The sequence below is a fragment of the Notamacropus eugenii genome, chromosome 6, assembly GCF_028372415.1.
Source record: "Notamacropus eugenii isolate mMacEug1 chromosome 6, mMacEug1.pri_v2, whole genome shotgun sequence".
NCBI lineage: Eukaryota > Metazoa > Chordata > Mammalia > Diprotodontia > Macropodidae > Notamacropus > Notamacropus eugenii.
Window position 1 is genome coordinate 200,058,218 of NC_092877.1, and position 22,439 is coordinate 200,080,656.

The following is a 22,439-nucleotide window of genomic DNA, read 5'->3' on the forward strand; positions in this document are numbered from 1 at the left end:
TCCCCAAGTCACTGGTCATAGAGGTCCTTGTGCTCCATTACCACTTTCCTACCTTCCTCTGCCATGGTTCCACTATTGACATCTAGCATCCAATCTAGATCCTAGACGTTGTCCTTTCTCCTTTCTTCCCTCCCCAATTCCTGCCTTCAGTGCTAGAGAATTTCAGCATGCATATTGATGTCCCCCTAGTTTGTCCGTCTGCTTCATTCCCATGACCTGTTTGCTTCTTTTCTCCACCTCAGCTACACACAAGGGGTGTTACCCCCTTGATCTTGTCTTCACTAGTGTTCGTACTACTCTGATAATCTTCTATCATTCTGTCTTTTCCTTTCCTTTATTTTCCCTAACATTTTTCCTTCTTCTTCACCCTCATCTCTCCCTCCACCCCTCAGTTCTTTCAGGCCATTATCCTTGCACCTGCTGTACTCTCATACTCCCTTACTTCCTTGGCCACTCCCTTCCCCCCCACAGTGGCTTTTCCTTATGCTTGGAGTTCCCTCACCCCTTAGCTTTGCCTGTTGCTTTCTTTGACTTCCTTCAAGGCTCTGCTAGAATCTCACTTTCTGCAGAATGCCATCTGCCAGATGCTAGTGTCTTTCCCTCAGATTGCCTTCCATCTGCACTTCCTATATCTGCATCTACCTAGTTGTTTACATGTTATTTCTTCCTTTAGAATGTATGTCCCTTGAAGAGAGGCACTGTTTTGTCTTTGATATCCCCAGCACTTAGCAATGTCTTTCACATAATTAGCACTTAATAAATGTTTGTTGAGTGACAGTGCTTTTAAAAACTTGTTAAATGGCATCAGGAATATTGCATTGCTTTGGAATTGACAAAACATCCCCTTTGGTATAACATTCTGCTCACTTGTTCTCCCAATTATTTTTTACGAATATTTGGTCTATGTAAAAAAATATTAAAATTGAAACCAAATACTTAAAAATAAACACTGCAGTTTATTCTCTGCATATGGTAGCAATAAATAGCCTTTCATATTAGTAGGAAGGAGTGTAGAAAAATAACAGCATGATGATGCTGGCTATGTGACCCTGAGCAAGTCATTTATTCTTATGGTGCTTGAGGCATTTGTGAGGGAACGCCTCCTCCTCTGAGAATGCACTGTTCAGTGAAATCACAGGTCCAGTCTCTATCCCTAGCCTTGGTAGCCCATTTTAACAAACATACTCAAAAGACGTGCTCTCTCATAATCTTAGAGGAGTTGGGGTTAGAAATTATGTTGTTGACTACCTCCCTCATTTAACAAATGACAAAACACAGAGGCCCAGAGGAAGAAGTGATTCTATCCTCAATCACCCAGTGATTTAATGGTGGAGCTGGAATTAGAATCTGCATCTCCTTAGTAGCAGCACAATGTTCTTAGCAGTAGGATTCTACCTACATTTTAGTAATGGAAGTATTAGAATTAAAATATTTTATCAAAGTGCAAAATTTCTGCCACTGACTATGGTTGAACGTACAAGGTAGAGGCTCAGTAGAAACTTGTGCTTAAGTTCTGGGCCAGCAATTCAGGTAGATGCCACAAGATGGGCCAGGCCCAAATAGTTACTTACACTATTATCAGGTGTCGTTAAATGGGATAGCTGAATAAGAAGTGAAAGGTAACAGTTCAGAATTCTGTACTTTTTTTTCTGTTAAGTATATCTCTTGAAATAACTGACTGAATTAGTTAACCATTCCTTGTAGATTGATTGATACAGATAGAGAATAATATCTGAATATTTTCAACCTAAATTTTGCTTATCAGTCATGATTGCATCTATTCAAACTCAGAAGAGTATGTGTATGTCTGTAGAGGTTTGCTTTTTAGTAGGATATAAACATGGTCTCCCAGGCAGGTAATTTATTTCCCATTTTGGGCACAAACACAAAGCTTATATGGTGGCAGTCTTGTTTTTCTACTTTACTTACGATTAATGAAAAAAAGCATTGAAGACCACACAGCTGTTACTGCAGGCACATCCACACTCAGGATTCTTGGGGTCTGTGTTACTGACCTAGTCATGCCAAGTGAGTTAGTCTTATTTACTTTTATACAAGATAAGTCTTTCTTCTTCCTGGAACTGATCTGTTCACTTCCCTGCTATGACCCACTTCCATTCTGCATCTTTTAGAAACATTTTAAACAAGATTGTTTGTAAATATGGGCTCACTCATACGGGGGAGCTTCATAACAAACTTATTTATTTAACAATATAATTTCACCTGTAAACTGATGACCTCTAAAGTTCTGAGTTTTAGTTCACAGTAGATTCTTGGTATAATTAAAATCTCGCCTTCCACAGGAAGCCTTCCCCAGTCCTTCTCTTGTGGCTTGTTTTACATACACATTTGTTTGCATGTTGTCTCCTCTGATTGTACGGTCCTCAAAGTCAGGGACTGTCTTTTGCCTCTTTTTGTATCCTTATCACTTCGCACAGTGCCTAGCATATAGTAGGTACTTAATAAGTGTTTATTGATTGATTATACATTTAATATATGTTTATTGATCGATTCTTTTAAGTAACTTTATTGTCCCATTCTTCTACAGTTTTATTTCTTTAGCTATATTTTGCAACATGGGAGCATATTACAGTTTAGTCCATAGTTCAAGTTTGGTTTTTATGTAATAGAATTTTTAAGATTTCTTGGAACTAGTATATCAATGCCTAAATTAGAACTTAAAGGAGTTCATTTTGTTAATGTAATAAATGTTGCAAATGAATAGTATTATATGAATTTCACCTGTTATCAGCAATATTCTAGATTCTTTAAATTGGGAACTATTCTTAAGTTAGACATAAGTGTCTTTTTTAAAGTATTATTTTTAAATTAAAGGGTTTTTTAAAATTTTCAATTGTGTTAATTTCCCCAAAATAGAAGTCAGTATATCAAATTGTTTGTCCATGAAATAATTTATTACAGACCTAATTCCTAATTAACACTTTTAGAACTTGTATTTGAAAAGTGAATAAACTGAGAAGTTTGTAGATTGAAACAACTGCACCGAGGCAAATAGTACAGTACAGAAAAGCATGTGCAAGAATAAGATCTTCAGTTCAGAAAATTTTACAAATTCTATTCTCAAAGCTCTTTCACATAAATCTTTACATTTGATCATGATGATTTCTATTGCTGAGAATGTATTATGTAGCACTTAGTGTCTTAATAATGCATTTAGGCTAATAAATTGACATTTAATATTTGTTTGTAATAATGTGATAGTGCCCATTTCACGTAAACTTTTATTTAAGACATAACAAGAATCTATCATATGGTGAGATATATAGGATGATTATATTAGAATATTACAATTTCTCATTCTAACAATTTAAGATATGTTCTAAATTACTAAATATCTAACTGAATATCCATGATATTTCTTTTTAACTTTGTGTTTTAAATATTAATCAGCATTATAAAAGAGGTTTAGAACTGCAATTTGGTATAGCTGATAAACATTTTTTTTTTTTGTCTCATCTGGCTTTTTCATTTAGCAATCCAATGGGGAGAAGATGGCCGTCCATTTCACTTTCTATTTTATACTGGCAAGCCATCATTTTACTCATTAATGCACGTAAGTACATCATATTCTATGATAAATAGTATTAGCTGCAATATAAGTTAACTAATTACAATTAGAGTTTTCAGAAGCTTCAAAATTTACCTACTCATTTTCATAATGGACAATGATAAGACCTCTAAGAGGTTTGATTTTAGACTTGTTAGAGATAAAGTTTCACATTCCTGCCATTAATTTAAATAAATGCTATTTATTGAATTTCTAATTAAATGACTTGTTTTCTTTTCAAATATTTTCTTCTGATAGGTACTTTGAAATTTTTTTTATCAGTTCTTTTATACTATGACTTACTTATTAGAGAGTTAGTTTTGTTTTTTTTTAAATGCATTATTTAAGATGTCTAGTAAAGTAACAAGGCAGAAAAGGGATATAGTATAACATAAAGTTGTTAGATTCAGTAAGGCATTTGACATGAGGGAAACTTAGATGAATAATTTGAAAATGTAATTAGATGTAATTGTCTAAGATTTTCATACTCATATAAAAATGAGTATGAGTCTGGAGTTTTATCCCATTTACCTTTACAATAATGCTATTTCAGATGTTAGCTTATTACACTCCGACTTCCACCTTCATTTTGCAGCATTATGAACTGTCCTTTCACAGCTGTGGACATTGATAGTGTGCAAATTCTTTGACTTCCCAGATTTATCCCATAGAAAGATGACCACTTGTAAATGGAAGAAACCATTGAACATTTAAAAATAAATTGATCCTGTCAAGTTTTATTTCACCCATTTCATGCTTCTACAAAAGTTACTCAAGTATTTATCAGACATACTCCATCCTCTCCTCCCCAGTCTCATATCAGATTTCAAGCATTCCCATTCTATACAAAGCTTTCCTGTCCTTAGATTATCTGATGTTTATTTGTGCTCCACAAACCCAAAGGACAAAATCCCCACTTGTCAGGTACATTCATTTCTTGGGAAGGGGGGAGTAGGGAAACAACCCTTTTTTCATTTTTTGTTGACCTTGGGCAAATGAGCTTCTTGCCCTGGCAGAAATGAAATGAATGATAAATGTAGAGTGTGTCTTTGCTGAGTAATGGAGCTGCAGCCGAGGCTTTCCACAGAGGTTTTCTCCTGCACAGCCTGAGGCAGCCCAAGGACCCCTGCTGTTCATTTAAATAGGTATGTCAAATCTGCCTCGAAACGCCGCTGGTTTGATCTGTGGTAATATTTGTGAAGGTTCCATATGGACTTAAGCCCCCTGCAGTGCTAAGAAATAATGTACAACGCTTCATGGTGCAGACGCAAATTTTCTCTGAAAAGGGATGCAATGCTGCGTTTTAGCTGTCGGAGAGGATGATGGAGCTGACGCGCTAGGCCTGTCAACTTGTTACACGGATGGGTTGCACGCAGCGAAGCTGTGGAAAATCTGTGCCTTTTAACTTTTCTACTTAATCACGGTTGTAGCATTGCCTTTAGACTGTATGCTACATTAATTCTCTTCCTGCCTTCTGCCTTTCATCCCAAGTTTCACGGAAAAAAGTAAAGCATGCAGGTCTTGTAGAGGAGCCTTATCAAACAGCTGTCATCCGACAAGCCATTTGCATTTGTTTTGGCTGAAACAGAGCAACCCAAGGGCAAGATGTTTTGTTGCATTCCATCGTAATGAAGAAATTACACATTTTACAAGGAATATAACTTTACTTTTAATTCTTTGTATCATTTCAAGACACATAAGATTGTCCAACACACATACCAGCTTCACAAGGGATCACATGTTTCCCTATCACTTGACTCATACTTCACACTTTATCTGATTGGCATTCGCTTTGTATGTTCAGTGGAAAGAGTACCAAACCTCAAGTCAAAGGACCTTGGTTTGAAACCCAGCTGTCCCATTTAATTAGTTGTGTGACCTTGGGAAAGCTATAACCTTTTGGTTTATGTAATCTGTAAAACGGGGGTAATATAATTTGTACCTACCTATGGAAGCTCAGGGCTGTTGTGAGCATTAGATGAGATATGCAAAATCACTTAAAAACTTTAGGTGATATAATGGAAGTTAGAATTACTATGTAACAACATATTGTAGTGGAAACACCTGACCTTCGAGTTTGAAATAGTAAACCTGTCATTTACTAGATTCTTATGACCATCTAATTCACTTAACCCCAGGAGTTTCAATTACATTGCTTGTAAAATGGTATTTAAATTTGTATTACCTCCTTTTGGGGCAGTTTGGGAGGGAAACACCACAAAACATTCTACAATATGAAGCTGAAGTAGTAATAGTAGTAATGGTAGCAGTAGCAACAGTAGTGGAAGAAGATGAATGTTAACTGTTAAGAGAGTTCTTTATGGGTTGCATTTTCATTAAGCAGATATTTAGGTCTTTTTGTTTTGCAAGGTGTTATTAGGTTCAATTAAACAGTTATAGAAAACTTGATGGTTAACATTTGATCTCTAATAAAGCTGATTCACATTTTCTAGCGTTACGAATGTACTTGTTAAACCAGAAAAACCATAATTTAGAATTAATAAAATGTTAATATTTCAGAGAATTCTTTATGAAATTTTAAAAGTAATTATTGTGCTTCAGAAATTTTACTAAATTTCACACATTTTACTAAATTTGTAATTATCATTGCACCAGCATCATTTCTTTTGCTCATCTAACTTTACTAAATAAACACATGAACTCTACAGCTTACAAAATTTGTTTTATATTTAATTCAGCCTTTTATGTACAAATTAAGACTTGCTGTCTTTTGTATTTTATCCTTTTTGCGCCCATTATTAGCTCTGGCTTGGGGAAAGTGTATGTAAGAATTATTAGTGTACAGTTAAGAGACTTAGTCCCTTTCAGATTGTGACTTACTAAACACATTTGAAACTAGTAAAAATTTTTGTGGTGTGTTGTTATAGCTCCTTTTCTGGTCTCAAAATTAAATATACAAAAATAAGTGGTTTTCTCCCATTGTAAACTGGGACCATCTAATGTGTGTGATGTACATATAGCTGACCAACAAGAAGTATTTATTTACACCACACATAGTGATGCCCGTGTTCTGCTAGGAGGTTTTTCTGAAACAAGGACGCAGTTTGCTTATTGTTTGATTTAGTTATGCAATAATAAATACATACCAAAACCAGTACTTTCATCTCTAAACTGAAAAAGTATTTTATAAATTTAAGCTTTATTTTCATCTTGTGTTGGTACTTGGGCACAGTAGCTAATGTTTCACTATGCAGCCCTGAAATCAAGAGCAATCCTTAAAGAAGTTTATATTTTGTTACTCACAATGTCTAACCTTTACTAACTGCAGAGTGAACATGACAGCGAGCCTTATTTTGATGGAAATGGAGGGACAGTGAAAAGAGAGCACGTAGAGTATTGATTTATGCAGTTGTATTGGATTATTAAAAAAATCCTATCACTTCTTTTTTTTTTTTTGAGACTGACAAAGGGGGAATAGGAAATAAAAGTTCAGAAATATGTCAGTTAGGATGCTGTTTACATGAGAAGTCTCTAATTTTTAAATGGCCTTGTTTTTCTAATTTTGTTTTTAGTTTTCATAGGGGACTGCTGTTATAAGTGATGGCTAAGTTCTCAGACTGTTTAGCTTACCATATATAATAAATACAATGCATTTATGATGGGAAAATAATAGAAAACTTATTTTAGTATTAGTAATTAGCATTTTTTAAATGGAGTTGAAATCTTGAAGACTTGTTGGTGACTAAGGAAAACATTGATGGATAAAAGAAGATGAGACGTCAGGAGGAGATTTATAGGAATTCTAAAGATACTTCTGTGAACTTTGAAGTCCTTCTGAGGTTGATGATACCAGAGGTTTTCCTATTATTTCAAAATTTATGACTTTCCATTTTCTCGAAACAGATATATACCTTGCATTGCTTTATGCTTTTCAGGCATGATTAGAGTCAGTTGGAAGTTCACAAATGAATTCAGGTTAGTGAGAGAGAATTAGAAATTTTTCTGAGACTAATAAAGAGGGGTTTAGAGAATAAAGAGGACTCAAGAGGATATGCATGCATACCACAGCCCTAAAAAAGAGGATGGTAGGCAAGAGATACTGAAACCAATAGAATCATTGATTCACAGAAACTCTTAGTTGGGATAGGCTCACAAGATCATCTAATACAACCTGTACCCAAATGAATTCCAAAATATATAACTTTAAGGAAGATATGAATTTCTGCTATTTTTAAAAAAAGTTTAAAAGGTCCTGGACAAACATCCGTAGAATAGGTCCATCCTTTACAACGTCTCTGATAAATGGTTGATCATCCACCTTCTGCTAGAAGATGTCCAGTAAAGGAAAGCTGGCTTCTTTCTGGAGGATGCCCTTCCATTTTAGGACAGCTCTAATTATAAGGAAACTTCTCCACACTGACCTTTTGGGCCAATGCAGTTCAGTTGTTCAGAGTGAGCCATGTTTTGTATAGAAGCAGAGGAATGTTGGAATTGGGAGAGGAAGACTATCTTATAGTACAAGACTTTGGTAAATCATTTATTTATAACTTTAGAAAGTGCTGGTATTTCAATTTTAGCAAAAATATAAGTATACAAAGTGTTTTTTCTAAAAAATTTGCTAATCTGAGAGGAAAAGGGAACTAGAAGACATTTTAATTTTTTTAATTACTTTAGGAGCTGATGAACTTGAGAAAATATTTTATGGCTCATACTTATTAACTCTAAAAACAGAACCTCATGCAGAATGTACAACATCATACACATGTTGCAAAACTGCTTATACCTGCTCACTTTTTGCTAGGAAAAAATGGTAATCAGGGAGATTTTATAACAAGGTCAAGGAAAGAAGGTGAATGCTTATCTGAAATTGTTGAGAGGTTCCTTCTACCTTCAGCCTGGGTTTTTAGCTTCAAGGTTACAATAAACAGTGTATTAACGGAGGATACATAGCCTCAAGATTAAAATAAACATTACATCAGCATACTTTGACAAGTTCACCAGTATGCATCAGTTGGTGCCAATATGCATGCTCCCACTTTGTAACTGAAAAAAAGTACATATATATTTTTGTCAGGTAAATTCTTAAAAGTTGTATTCATTGAATTTTTGCAAGTTGTAAATTTACTTAAGAGAGTTTGTTGTTTGAAGATTGACTTACTCTAAGGGCTGTTATTTTTGCTTTAAACAAATTATTTGTGTTATACTTGGGTAACTGTTAGTATAGTAAATAATTAGCCTTAAATTTGAGAAATAAAAATATGCGGGGCCTGAGTTGAAAGCATATTATTCCTAGTGGGCATATATTTCCCCAGAGCATTTTTATTTTTGCAGTATGACCTACAAAACAGGCTATGTTTGTGATATCTCAACAAGTGCTGAGTAGGTTAGCAAATGATAGTTCATAAAATGGTACTAATAGCCATCAGTAGAACGCTGTCATTTAGAGCTGTTAGTGTTTATCTAAACCCTTACTGAATTGGTGATAAATGGATTTTATTTGTTCTTACATTTTTTTCATTTGGTTATGTGAGCACCACTGACCAAAACCTAAAGGAATTCAATGTAGGGTTTTGAAACCGTATACCATTTCTAGAATCTTTTCTATAATCTTTAAATTTTAGATCTTATTTTTCTGTTTATTTTTGGAAGATATTATCTCCAAAATGTTAATATTAAAATACTGTTTAAGTGTAAAAAATACGGCTAGCTTTTCTCCTCCCATCTAATGTTGCTTGTTTATTCTTTATAAAATCATAATTTCCACATGATTAATGTTAAAAAAAATTAAACTGTGAAGTTAAATAATGCTCTGTTCTTGGGTGTAGTTTTTGAGTATTCCTTTTTTGCAACCTGAGCATCTGGTATTTTCAAATCAGACACCTTCTAAATTTGATTCATACATTATGGAAATCTGATGACACGAGGGGTGGATAGGCTTGCTTTGATTTTATGAAATATTAATCATGACTGTGATTAATGATTCAGCATTTCACATCTGGGTTATTTCTGTCATATTTGAAAATTATACTACTAAATACAGTATATAAACTTATTGTAAGAGTATTCATCCTAATTCTCTAGTGTCCCTGTAAAACTAAGTGGAAACCAAATGATGTAAGGAGAAATTACCAGTGACATTTTTTGATTTTTATACTTTCTGACATATCTTATCATCTCAAGGTTGTTTTGATGTAGGTTAGGACATCTCTTTGGGGACTTGAGGCTCTGTCATCTACTCTTTAGTGTACTGTGTCCTCTAACCAAGTAAAATTTGAGAAAAACTTTAGTATGTAAAAAGAAAAAATAGCTATAATATGTTGTTTCACTTGTTTATTCATCATTACCCTGAATCCAGAATCATACTGGTACTTAATAAATTTTAAATTAATTTTGGTGAAATAATCATCTGAATGTATCTTAAATGCATAATATTTTAGAATGCAGAAAAATTAAGAACATTATTGTTCTACCATCCTTATTCTTGTCAGATTGACAAATGTCAGATTCACTCACACATACACTCTCTGCTTGTTCCAAAATACAGCAGTAGGAGGAAAAATTTAAGAACATAGATAGAAATTACGTAGGTAAAATATATATTTCAGATAATTCTGTCAACAGCATTCCTGTTATGAACTTTCATATTCTAGTAAAACGAATGAAATTCTTGCTTTTGCTACTCTTACTGCCTCATGTCTGAAGAAAAATATGTTCTAAAATAATGGAGAGTATCATACTTCTTCTCTAGTTGGTTTTAGGTAACACCAGTATGTTATCTACTATGCACTAATAATTCAATTAGCACAGGATCTGATACATAGTAGGTTCTTAATAAGTTTTATTGATTGATTAATGTATATCTTTTTGATTACTAAATTGTTTCCAGTTTCCTAAATTGATATTTAGAAGGCCTTTTGATGGCTTTAATTTCTGTAACCCCTTAAAGTCTAAAGACTGAGGATTTTTTAAGATAAAATGAAAATCCCTCTACCTCCTACCATAAAAGCTGTAGAGAATTAGTTGGGGTCTTCCAGCTGACAGGATGTCCTTAGGCAGACAATCTCTAGCTATAAAATACTTTTGCATATTGCCAGCCTCAAAGATTTGGGATTATATAATTATACATTTTATCTTTACCTGGTTCTTTACTTTATCAGAACATTTGAGAATTAATCCCTTTATATTTTTCAGAGGTACATAGAATTTTTTTTGGCATACTGTACCAGTTCGATTTGTAAGGTTGAAAGCTTCTTTATATCCTTTGAAAATTAAAAGCATATTAACCATAGAAATAAACTCGGTAAAACCTCAGCTATCTAGCACCTTTAGGGAATTAATGATTCTGGAAAAATTAAGTGTCACCGATTGGCTTGTTCTTTATTTTACGAAAATCTTTTTTATGGAAATCATTTTAAATATTCATTCTCTACCTTCAGTTATTATACTGTGTTTTTGTACAGCTGTAGATGCAGATGTGAAGTAGTAATGGTGTGTAATAGTGATAAAGGAGAATGAGAGACTAGTGGACTGAGGTTCAGTCAGAAGATATGACTGAAAAACCATGCATTATTTACTTCGAATCTCTTAAGACTCAGTTTCTTCAAATGCAGAATGGGAATGGTGATGCTTCTGTGCTCCTGCACCCTAGAGCTGTGAGGGTCACGTGGAGTTCTGAGTAATGATTATTTATGTTTATATGATGCTTGAAGCTTTGCAAAATACTTTTCTCAGTAGGATGCTATCAGTATTCCCGTTTTATATGATGGTGACATTTATATGATAAGGACACTGAGAAACTAAATGACATACCTACCCATTGTACAGAACAATTATCTTTCTGATATTGTTGTCAATATCTGATTATTGTTATTGTTGTCAATACCTTCTGATTATGCGCTGTTTTCACTGGACTGTGCTTTTTAATTGTATTATTGCCATTATCTCTTGTGTGCTCAATGTTCCTCCAAGCTGATCCCATTGTTTTCCTGCTTAAAAGTCTGTAGTGGTTTGCCCATTCCCCACTGAATATGATACACACTCCTGAGTCTGATGTTCAAGACCCACCACAATCTGACCCTAGACTACCTTTCTTTCCTTATGTCATACTGTTCTGCTTTCTAAAATATATATTTCAGCCAAGTGGAGTTAACTCCCCCAGGTGATACTGGAACAGATTTTCCTCATTCATCTCTCTGCCATCTAAAATACTTTTCGTTCTTCAAAATCTACTGCAGATGCAACTTCAGAAGTTGCTTTCCCTTTAAATAATCTCATTCCCAGCTAGAAGAAATCCCTTTCCCTTGGATATCTTATATCACTATGTTTGACCTTAATCATAGGCCTATGCAAATCATCATATTTTTAACACATACAAATAATGATGGTTCATGCCTTATCCCTCTAGATTCAATGTTCCTGATGGGTAGAAACTGATTTTTTTTACTCATTTTATCCCTGGTAACTAGCAACCTGCACTGCATTACATGTAGTAGGTCATTAGTGAATGTTTATTGAATTTGTTCCTCAGAATAAAGAGAGATTATTCTGAATTATAGGTTTTTGTCTCCCCGCTGTCATTATCTATGCTTTATCGTTGCCATCATTTCTGCCATCACTTCCAATGTTTTTTTCTTCCTTTTTTGCTGTTGTTTCCCTGTCTTTTCTGTCTCCTTTGACTTCTTGTACTTAAACATTTTATGAACATCTTTTCCTTCTTTACCAGAAGTAAGTATATTCTATTCTTAATTCCTTGAGAGATGCAGTGTAGTATAATTGAAAGAGTCCTGGATTTAGTCAGAAGATCTGGGTTCAAATCTCAGTTGTTACCATTATCATGATTATACACATTTGTGGTTGATGATTGTTCAAAGATTAAAGATGTGGGGAGTGGAGCTATTTTAGGGTTTAGAATTGTTCCAAAAGACAGAATGTTTTACTCTATTGTGGAAGTGGATAAAGTCCTAATTAAGATTTAATAAATGAACATTTAAGTCTTGATATGTGTTTCGAGGTAAGGACAGATTTTCTGGATTGAGTACTGGAAAGGGTAACATTTAAGAGTCTCTACAGAAAATTTTCCTAAAGGAATTAAGAACCAACTAATGTAACTCTTAAAATTTACCAACGTTTTTTTCAATGTTTTCCTGTACCTGACTACCCCAACTAAACACAGGAGATAGCCCAAGAAAGGCTTTTCTTAATTTTATCCTTCATGTTGGCAAACACTACCCTACTTGCATCATAAGTATTTTATAAAAGATGCCCAAAAGTCTTTGTGCAGTTTTAAGCTATTAAGGCTTAATTAAACTATTGAGGCCTAAAATTGCACAAAGACTTTTGAAACACTGTATATGTTGTTTTAGGTATCTTGCATACAAAGACTTGGTTCCAAAATGTAGCAGTAAAATATAGAGCAAAATGGAATACAAATTTAACAAAATATACCTTTTTTAAATAAAAATTGTGCAAGTCAAAATATACACTCGTAATCTACAGAACTATATTTTGATAAATGCTCCATTTAAAATTAATTTAGTTTTCTATTTTTTATTTACAGTTGTAATGATTTAGGCTAGCACTTGTTCATAAGGATCAGTGGAAAACAAGTAGATTTGTTCTGTTACAAAAACTTATTGAGATGAAAGTAAATATTTTTGCATAACTTTAGAAACAAGTCAAGGTAAGTTCTGTGTATATTAACTAAATCCTCTTTAATGGTAAAGGCCAGCCTTCTCATTTAAGGCAAGCATATTGTATTGATACTTTTAAAAAACCTTTCACTTTACCTTCTGTATCTAGGTAGTGGCTAAAGTATACCCCTCTTTGAAAGTTTAAGTATAGCATATATTGGGAAATATGGAATATAATGTATGACAAGACAGTTAAAATAGTTCACATTTTAACCTGGCCCTTTCTCATGCTCTAGGAAGTTTATGGAATGATATTAGACCTAGACAAATACTCAGATCACCTGAGAGCCAAAAGTCTGTTTCCTCAAAAAAATAAACAGTAAGTTTCCCTCTTGAGTTACAATATATGCTTTGTATTAAAACTTGTAGTTTTTCTAAAGCTTAAAAAGTATGTATTACTTAAAGATTTATCATCGTTTGGGTCCAAAATGTTAGGTGATTTTTACCTGGAAAGATATTGCACTTATGATTTGATTCTGACTTTAAGTACTTAGATCCTCAATTTGTTTGTATTTTATAGTTAAGACTGGGGCTTCATAGCACTTTGTTTGAATCTGTTCTTTCTTGTATGAACATAATGTATATTTTTAAATCCTGTGTTTTTTCCTTTCTTTGAGTGTATCATTTCTTGTAGAGACTGAGAAGCCATGTTAGACCAACTCTGTAAACTTTAATAGAGTTTTAAATCTGCCTCCCTTTTTTGTATTTTTGTGCACAGTCTTTGAACATACCTTCATTTGATTTTGAATGCCAGTGTCTTTATTGCCCTTGGCACTGCACTTATTTTTTTTTTTTTTTAGCATTTTCTAAATAACCTAAATTTTCCGAATTTTTTCAATTTTCTTTAATTTTCTTAATTAAATTTAATTTTCTGAATTTTTAAAAAAATTTTTGTCCATTTGTGTTTGATCCTAAAGTAATTTTTAATTATAAAAAAAAACAAAAATGAATTTTGTAGGAATTTAGGATAGCTTTTAATTGCACATGTTACTTAATGCCTTATTTCATTCTTGATATGGTAAGATAACTAAAGGTATAAAGATCTCATTCTTAAGGTACATTTAATGCCTTAAACTAGTATAAGTTGCCTGATATTTGAATGAAGTCATGCTCTTTTATGGTATAAAAATGTTTTTCTGAATCATGCATGACTGTATGTGTGGTCCTTTGTGATATAATTCTAATTGCATGGTTAATTAAAATGAGAATATATGTGATATTTTAACAGAGACCTGATTGGCAGCAGATGGCTGATTAAGGAGGAACTAGAAGAAATGTTAGTGGAAAAACTGTCAGATCAAGATGTGAGTAATTAATCTTTTTAATTTAAGGGGGACCTGTGTCATAAGAAAGCAGACACATGCGGCATTTAGGAATCCAGTAGATATATTCCTCAGAGGCAGATGATGCTAAGAAAATTTTCCTCTTTTTTAAACATTTACACTTAGTTTCTGCCTTGGTAAGACCTTATCTGTGGTGAGAAAAAATGGCGTGCCTGTTCTCCAGATACTCCCTTCATCAATACCCCCAACATCATCTAATACTTTGGTAAATGCAGCAGATGTAATTATTCACATATAAGCCTGTTACTTTAGCTAGTTTATGTTGGCTAAAAGTAAGTAATAAGGTACTATTATATACAATAGATAGGTTCAAATGATATGGGGTGAAAACTTTGTGCTGTCTGTGGTGTATACGACTGCGGTTTTTATTATTTTTATCTTTATTACATGCTGTTCAGTCTTTCCATGGCTATATATAGCTGTAGGAAACCAACCTTATACTATAAATACTCTACCGTTAAGAGTTCATGTTTCTTCCACACTCAGATCTGTCAGAAGAAATTCTGTAATTCATAAACTCAGAGAGGGCTGGACATCAAATTGAGCTGTCTAGCTCTATGGCTCTGTACTAAATAAATGATATGAAAAAATACTACTAACACTTAGCCTTCCCAACACATAATATGTGTGTTACTGTATTTTCGCTGCAGATTAAATTATTGTTATCCTTATTTGATAAATTGAATAGAGCGGTTATGCCTTGCTTAATGTCAGGAGTTTGGTTAGCATTCAAGCTAGACCCTGTTTTCGTTAGCCAAAATTACAATTCAGTTCTGGTACTCTTGGAGCTTACTTTTTAAAAAAAATCCACATTGCCTTTCAGAAGATCATTTCATTGTTAGCTTCATTTTTTTTCTACCTTACATTTTATGAGTATATATTTTCAATTTTTAAGCATTGTAAGGTATACCTTAAAAAATATACCAATGTGGCTTCTGCACCATATAGTGTGTGTGAGATGGGATAAAATAAAATGTGGGAGACCTAGCAATCCCTTAGTCTCACTAGCAGGACTAAGTAATGTCTGCAGATACCAGGTACAGAGAAAACAGAAGGAAAAGGGAAGGAAATAAATTGTAGGAATTGAGAGCATAAAAGAGGAAATAGAGCTAAATCCAACTGAAAGGGATGACATGTTCATTATGATAACACCCTTGGTTGTCTACCTTTGACATTATCAGCATTATTTCATACATCGTTAGGAATTGTTCAGAGTTGTGACACAACAGAATATTGGCTTTTGAGGAAATGCAATAATGAAATTTCTAAGTTTGAAAAATTTTTGTAAGAATTTTTAGAGTAACACTGGGCAGAGTTACCCATATTTTAGGGAGTTCATGTAGCATTTGTTTGATTTTACATTAACATTTTAGAAGTAAGTTATTTTGGCTTCCATTTATAAAGGGTTAATATCAAGTTGTTTACTTTCTAATCACATGTTCAAGAACTATTAAAAAAAACTCACAGAGTAGCAGGGATAATTTATTTCAAGAGGTTGCCCTTTAAGTCAAGTATCTCTTGAATTTTTAAATAGCTTGATTGTTCAGTTTTAAAGGAAATCATAAACATTAAAGGAACACAGCTTGAACAGGCAAAGATATATTTACCAAGTGTATTATAAAATATAATTTAAGAGGTACATTTTCATGAAATCAGACTGTTTCCATTTCAATGTACATAACTTATTGGAAAAGACTTGCAAAGCTTTTCTTGATGCAATTCTAATAAAAGAATTAGAATCACATTTAAGATAACACATATATTTTCTTTGACAAATAATAGAAACATCATTCTAACATTATAATGCTGTATTGCAGAGAGGTTTTTTCTTTGAGTGGAATGATTCATTCTTTGTTAGGGAAAGGGTTCGATATTTTCAGGCCCCTAGAATAAGATGCATCTGCGTGCAGCTTTAAACCAGCATGCGGATGCAAAAGTGTCATCCTGTCACAATTCATCAAGAAAAGCAACATAGGAAAGATCAGGGATATAAAAATAGAAAATTTTAGCAAATGCAATTACACTTGCATCTTCTAATGAATTTTTATTGTCTACAGCATATGCGGTTCATTCAACTGCTGGAAAGGTTATTGACATTGCCATGTGGTAGCACTGAAGAAGAATATGTACACAAGTTTCGCAGAGCCATACCTGTTCAGTCCAAAAAAAAGCTGATTGAGCCTCTGCAGTGTGATGAGCAAGGAATGGCCTACAGCAGTGGGGAAGGTAGTGACTCTTTGAGTTACAGGAAGATAACCTCAGATAGAAAAGTAACTTTTTCATTTATCTTCTATCCCTGATGTGCATTTCCCTTATTACTAAGATTATGCTGAAGATAGTATCTCCAAAAAAGCTGTACATGATAACATCTCAAGGGAAATATGGACATGTATGAATCTGTTAATATTATGCATGTTTCTTTTTCAGCTGACAGAGCAAATAAAATATTTAAAATAAATCTATCTTCTCTGAAATGACTATGCATAATGAATCCACATGCCTACTGTGGTGAAACTTATTTACTAATCATTTACAGTAAGCTTATTAACTTCAATATTATTCTAGATGTTTTTCTTTTTATGTTTGCACAGACGTTTGACACAAAGTAACTTACCAGAGTTCATTAAGCACTAGATAGCAGAAACCACAGCACTTCTTTTGAGTCTTCTTTTAAACTTTGTTTTCAGTATTTGTCTTGATGACTCTTTCCACTTTTACAGATAGTTCTCTGAAAGACTTTTTTTTTTACTAAATACAGTTATACTTTAATAATTTTAATTTTGTAAATGCAAATTTTTTTGTTCACTGTGAAATACATCTGAAAAGAAAAAGATGTACAGAGAACAGAAGACTACCCTGGCTTGAGGGTGGCATGTTAAACGTTGTTTTTCTCAAGGATTATTCAACATTCTACATTACTTTTAAAAAACACTTCTTTGTACTTTTAAAAAGTCCAAAGTGAACTTAAGACTCCACTAATAAGAGCTTCCTGTCTTTAAGGCAAAAGAAAAACTGCAAAAGCAAAAGTAATAGTTTATGAACATGGAAGTGGAAGAATAAAAGTGAATGGAATGGATTACTTGCTTTATTTTCCGGTAACACAGGACAGGTAAGTACTAGTTTTTAATATTTGATCCTTTGATCACTTTCATAGTAAGTTCCCATCTTGTGCTCCTGAGCCATTGGGGATTTTGTTTGTTTGTTTGTTTGTTTTAAAGAAAGATAAGTTCATTAAGCTGGAGAGGGTGATTTTTTTTCCTAGGTGTCATTAAAAATTTTATACATTTAGCTATTAAAATTCTTCATAAGATATTATTAGAATTTATTTATTAGAAGCTGTCAATTTCATCTTCTTATGCTGAATCAATGTCCACAAAAAATATATTTCTGCCTCTCAGTTCAGAGAAACTTTGGCTATTTTAACTTGACAGCAGTGAATGTGTTACCATTTACTTCATAGGATGTTTTTCTTTGATTCTCCCAAATGTTAGAAAATAACTTTCTTATTCAGTGTTGAAAATAGATTATGTGTTGAGCTGGCAAAGAAATTGTCCTTTAGTGGCCTGGGATAATAGCAAAATCCTATGCAGTAATTAGTGTCATTTTTTCTGTGACAATTACATTTTTTTCAGTTGTATATAATTTGTAAGGAAATCAGTACAAACGGATAAAAGGATGTAGCTTTGCTTGAGACACATGATAGTTGAGAAGCAGGAGCACTAGATTTGGAGTCAGGAAAACTGGAGCTTGGTTTCCTCCTCCAATTCCCACTAGTTTTATGATGGATATTGAGATGTTGCTTAACCCCTTGAACATGCTTAATCCTCATCAGTAAAATAGAGGTAATAATACCTGTGTACCTGCCTCACAGTGTGGGTGTGTAAAGATTAAATGTTCATGATGCAAGCACTAGAGCACTATATAAATTCAATTCAAGAAGCATTTTATTAAAGTTGTTATTACTCCTCTTGGACAAATTATTTTTAAGCAGATTACTGTGCATAAGGGCTTTTTATTCAACCACTTAATATTTTTTCCTTAGCTATCTTTCTAAACTCCTACTTTCATAAGACATCCAAGAGAAAGTGAGGTTATTCATAAGAATAGAAGTTCTGATTGATTGATCCCACATGTCCTAACGCTTTGTCTCCTCTGTTTTTTAAAGCATTTTGGGCTGTACGATCAAATGAGAATGCCAGGCATCTGTTCCCAATGCTTACATGAGGGTATTATCCTTTTAATCCTCTAGAAATTTCTCAGCAGGGCTTAAGTTCAATAAAGATTTCATTATTTTGCTTTTCATATCAAAAAACATGACATAGCCTAAATTCCATTGAAAATAGATATAGAGGTGGAATTGTGTTTTTAGGCATAGTTCTCTTTCTTAGAATTTTTTTATTCTGTTGCTTTCCTATCAGCCACTTTTATAAATTATAAATCAAAGCTTTTATAAATTATTGCAAACAATTTTATAAATCAGGGCTTTTATAAATTATTGCCAAAGGCCATCCAAGGCTATTTTTTGATGTGTTCAGCAGTGACAGCCAAATTTCCATGGAATGTCCAGGCATCATACTGTATATGTCTCCTGACCACCATCAGCTGACTAACTTGTACAAACCAAATGTTCTTCAATCAGTCCTTTTGATTCAGTTAGTCAAATAAGCAGGAACTTACTTGAGCACTTACCATGTAGAGAAGATTGTGCCAGTGTACCAGGTTTGGAATTTTTAGAAAGGCAACTGAGAACATAGTTGTCAGGGGAAAAATATGAAGCCTTGGAATTTCCACGTGACTGTGCTGCTTAATGGTTTCAGGATGTAGGACTGCCTTCATTTTGCTAATCTTCAGTTTTCTTGTTTATAATAAGAGGATAATAATGTAACACCTATCTCACAAGGTCTTTGTGATGAACGTACCTTGTAAAATATGATATAAATATGAATTATTGCTTATTATATGACACCTTATCCAAAAAAAGGCAGATTCCACATTTGCACATAACCTAGTAGCCCCCAAAGTCTTCATATCTTACAGTCAACTCATATCATATCCTTGGAGCCCTTGGTGCTCCAGGTGTGTTTTTTGTGGTGGTGGTAGTTTTTTAATGTTCAATTTTTTTAAATTCTGAACTTAAATGCACACAAAATATATTCATTTCCATATACACAACAGAGCACAAAAGGGATTGAAAAGTAAATCATTAATCTTCATTTTATAATATTTTTCAAAAAAAGTAATAAAATTGAACTAATTACTTAAAAAACTATTCTTTTCTGTGCCTCCTTCTGAACTTCCCCTTCTCTTCTATAATTTTTTTTTAATAGTACATGAAGGTACTTTATTTTTTTTCGAATTTATTTATTTGTTTTCAGTTTTTAACAATCACTTCCATGTGTTTTAAATTTTCTCCTCCTCCCTCCCCAAGACGGCATGCGATCTTACATGGGCTCTACACATACATTCTTGTTAAACATATTTTTCACATTAGTCATGTTGAATAGAAGAAGAATTAAAGCAAATAGGAGAAGCATGAGTAAAACTAAACAAAACCAAACATAACAAAAGAGAAAATAATTTGCTTCATTCTCCCTCCCAACTCCATAGTTCCTTCTCTGGTTGTGGATGGTATTTTGCATCATGAGTCCTTTGGGAATTTTTTTGGTCCTTGAATTGCTGTGAAGGATTAAGTCTATCAAAAACTGTCTTTGCACACTGTGGCTATTACTGTGCATAATGTTTTTCTGGTTGTGCTCACTTCACTTAGCATCAGTTCATATAAGTCTATCAAGGTATTTCTGAAGTTCACCTGTTCATCATTTCTTATAGTACAATAATATTCCATTATATTCATATACCACACCTTGCTAAGCCATTCCCCAAGTGATGAGCATTTCCTCGATTTCTAGTTCTTGGCCACCACAAGAAAAGCTGCTATAAATATTTTTGTACATGTGGGTCCTTTTCCCACTTTTATTATCTCTTTGGGATACAACCCTGGGTCAAAGGGTATGCACATTTTTATAGCCCTTTGGGCATAGTTCCAATTTGTTCTCCAGAATGTCTGGATCACCTCACAGCTCCACCAACAATGAATTAGTGTTTCACCTCTCCCGCATCTCCAACATTTATCATTTTCCTGTTTTGTCACATTAGCCAATCTGACAAGTGTGATGTTGTACCTCAGAGTAGTTTTGATTTGCATCTCTCTAACCAATAGTGATTTAGAGCATTTTTTCATATGATTATAGATATCTTTAATTTCTTCCTCTGAAAACTGCCTGTTCATATCCTTTGACCATTTATCAATTGGGAAATGACTCAGTACATTTGACTCAGTTCTGTATGTATTTTAGAAATGAGGCCTTTAGCACAGACACTAGTTGCAAAAATTCTTTCCCAGTTTTCTGCTTCCCTCCTAATCTTGGTTGCATTGGATTTGGTTATGGCTAGGCTACCTTCTATAGCATTTCTTTTCATTAATTCCCTTGATATTCTGGACCTTTTTTTCTTCCAGATGAATTTTGATATTATTTTTTCTAGATCTATAAAGTAGCTTTTTGGTAGTTTGATTGGTATGGCACTGAATAAGTAAATTAATTTAGGTAGAATTGTCATTTTTAGTATATTAGCTCAGTCTACTCATGAGCAACTGATGTTTTTCCAGTTATGTTAGATCTGACTTTATTTGTATGAAAAGTGTTTTGTAATTGTGTTCATATAGTCCCTGGGTTTGTTTTGCCAGGTAGATTCCCAAATATTTTATGGTGTGTACAGTAACATTAAATGGGATTTCTCTATCTCTTACTTTTGTTAGTAATATAGAGAAATGCAGATGATTTGTGTGGGTTTATTTTGTATCTTGCTACTTTGCCAAAGTTGTTTATTATTTCAAGTAGTTCTTTACTTGATTTTCTAGGATTCTCCAAGTATATCATCATATCATCTGCAAAGAGTGAGAACCTAGTTTCTTCTTTGCCCATTCTCATTCCTTCAATTTTTTTTCTTCTTATTGCTAAAGCTAACATTTCTAGTACTGTATTGAATAACAGTGATGAAAATGGACATCATTTTTTTATCCCCAATCTTATTGGAAATGCATCTAGCTTATCCCCGTTACATATAATGCTTGCTGATGGTTTTAGGTAGATACTGCTTATTATTTTAAGGAAGGCTCCATTTATTCCTATGTTCTTCAGTGTTTTCAATAGGAGTGGGTGTTGTATTTTGTCAGAAGGTTTTTCTGCATCTATTGAGATAATCATATGATTTCTGTTAGTTTTGTTGTTGATATGATTGATTATGCTGATAGTTTTCCTAATATTTAACCAGCACTGCATTCCTAGTATAAATCCTACCTGATCAAAATGTATTATTCTCGTGATAAGTTGCTATAATCTTTTTGCTAATATCTTAATTCAAATTTTTGCTCCTACATTCATTAGGGAAATTGGTACATAATTTTCTTTCTCTGTTTCGGTTCTTCCCACAGTTTAGATATCAGCACCATATTTGTATCATAAAAAGAATTTGGTAAGATTCTTTCTTCACCAATTTTCCCAAATAGTCTATATAATATTGGAATTAACTGTTCTTTGAATGTCCGATAGAATTTGCTTGTAAATCTTTCTGGCCCTGGAGATTTTTTTCTAGGGAGTTCATTGATGGTTTGTTCAATTTCTTTTTCTGAAATGGAGTTATATAATTATTTTACTTCCTCTTCTGTTAATCTGGGCAGTTTATATTTTTGTAAATATTCATCCATTTCACTAAAATTGTCAAACTTATGGGCACACAGTTGGGCAAAATAATTTCTAATTATTGTTTTAATTTCCTCTTCATTGGAGGTGAATTCACCCTTTTAATTCTTCTTAAATT

At 33.3% G+C, this 22,439-nt stretch overlaps 1 protein-coding gene across 1 annotated transcript in view; it reads left to right on the forward strand.

Annotated features, from left to right (window-relative positions):
- MRPS9 (mitochondrial ribosomal protein S9) overlaps positions 1 to 22,439 on the forward strand; it is a 93,744-nt gene that overhangs the window by 57,563 nt on the left and 13,742 nt on the right. The window contains exons 5-9 of the mRNA XM_072621745.1: positions 3,495 to 3,574; positions 13,455 to 13,537; positions 14,447 to 14,522; positions 16,619 to 16,787; positions 17,562 to 17,670. Of these exons, the coding sequence (XP_072477846.1) occupies positions 3,495 to 3,574; positions 13,455 to 13,537; positions 14,447 to 14,522; positions 16,619 to 16,787; positions 17,562 to 17,670 (517 nt within the window). The remainder of the gene's footprint in view (positions 1 to 3,494; positions 3,575 to 13,454; positions 13,538 to 14,446; positions 14,523 to 16,618; positions 16,788 to 17,561; positions 17,671 to 22,439) is intronic.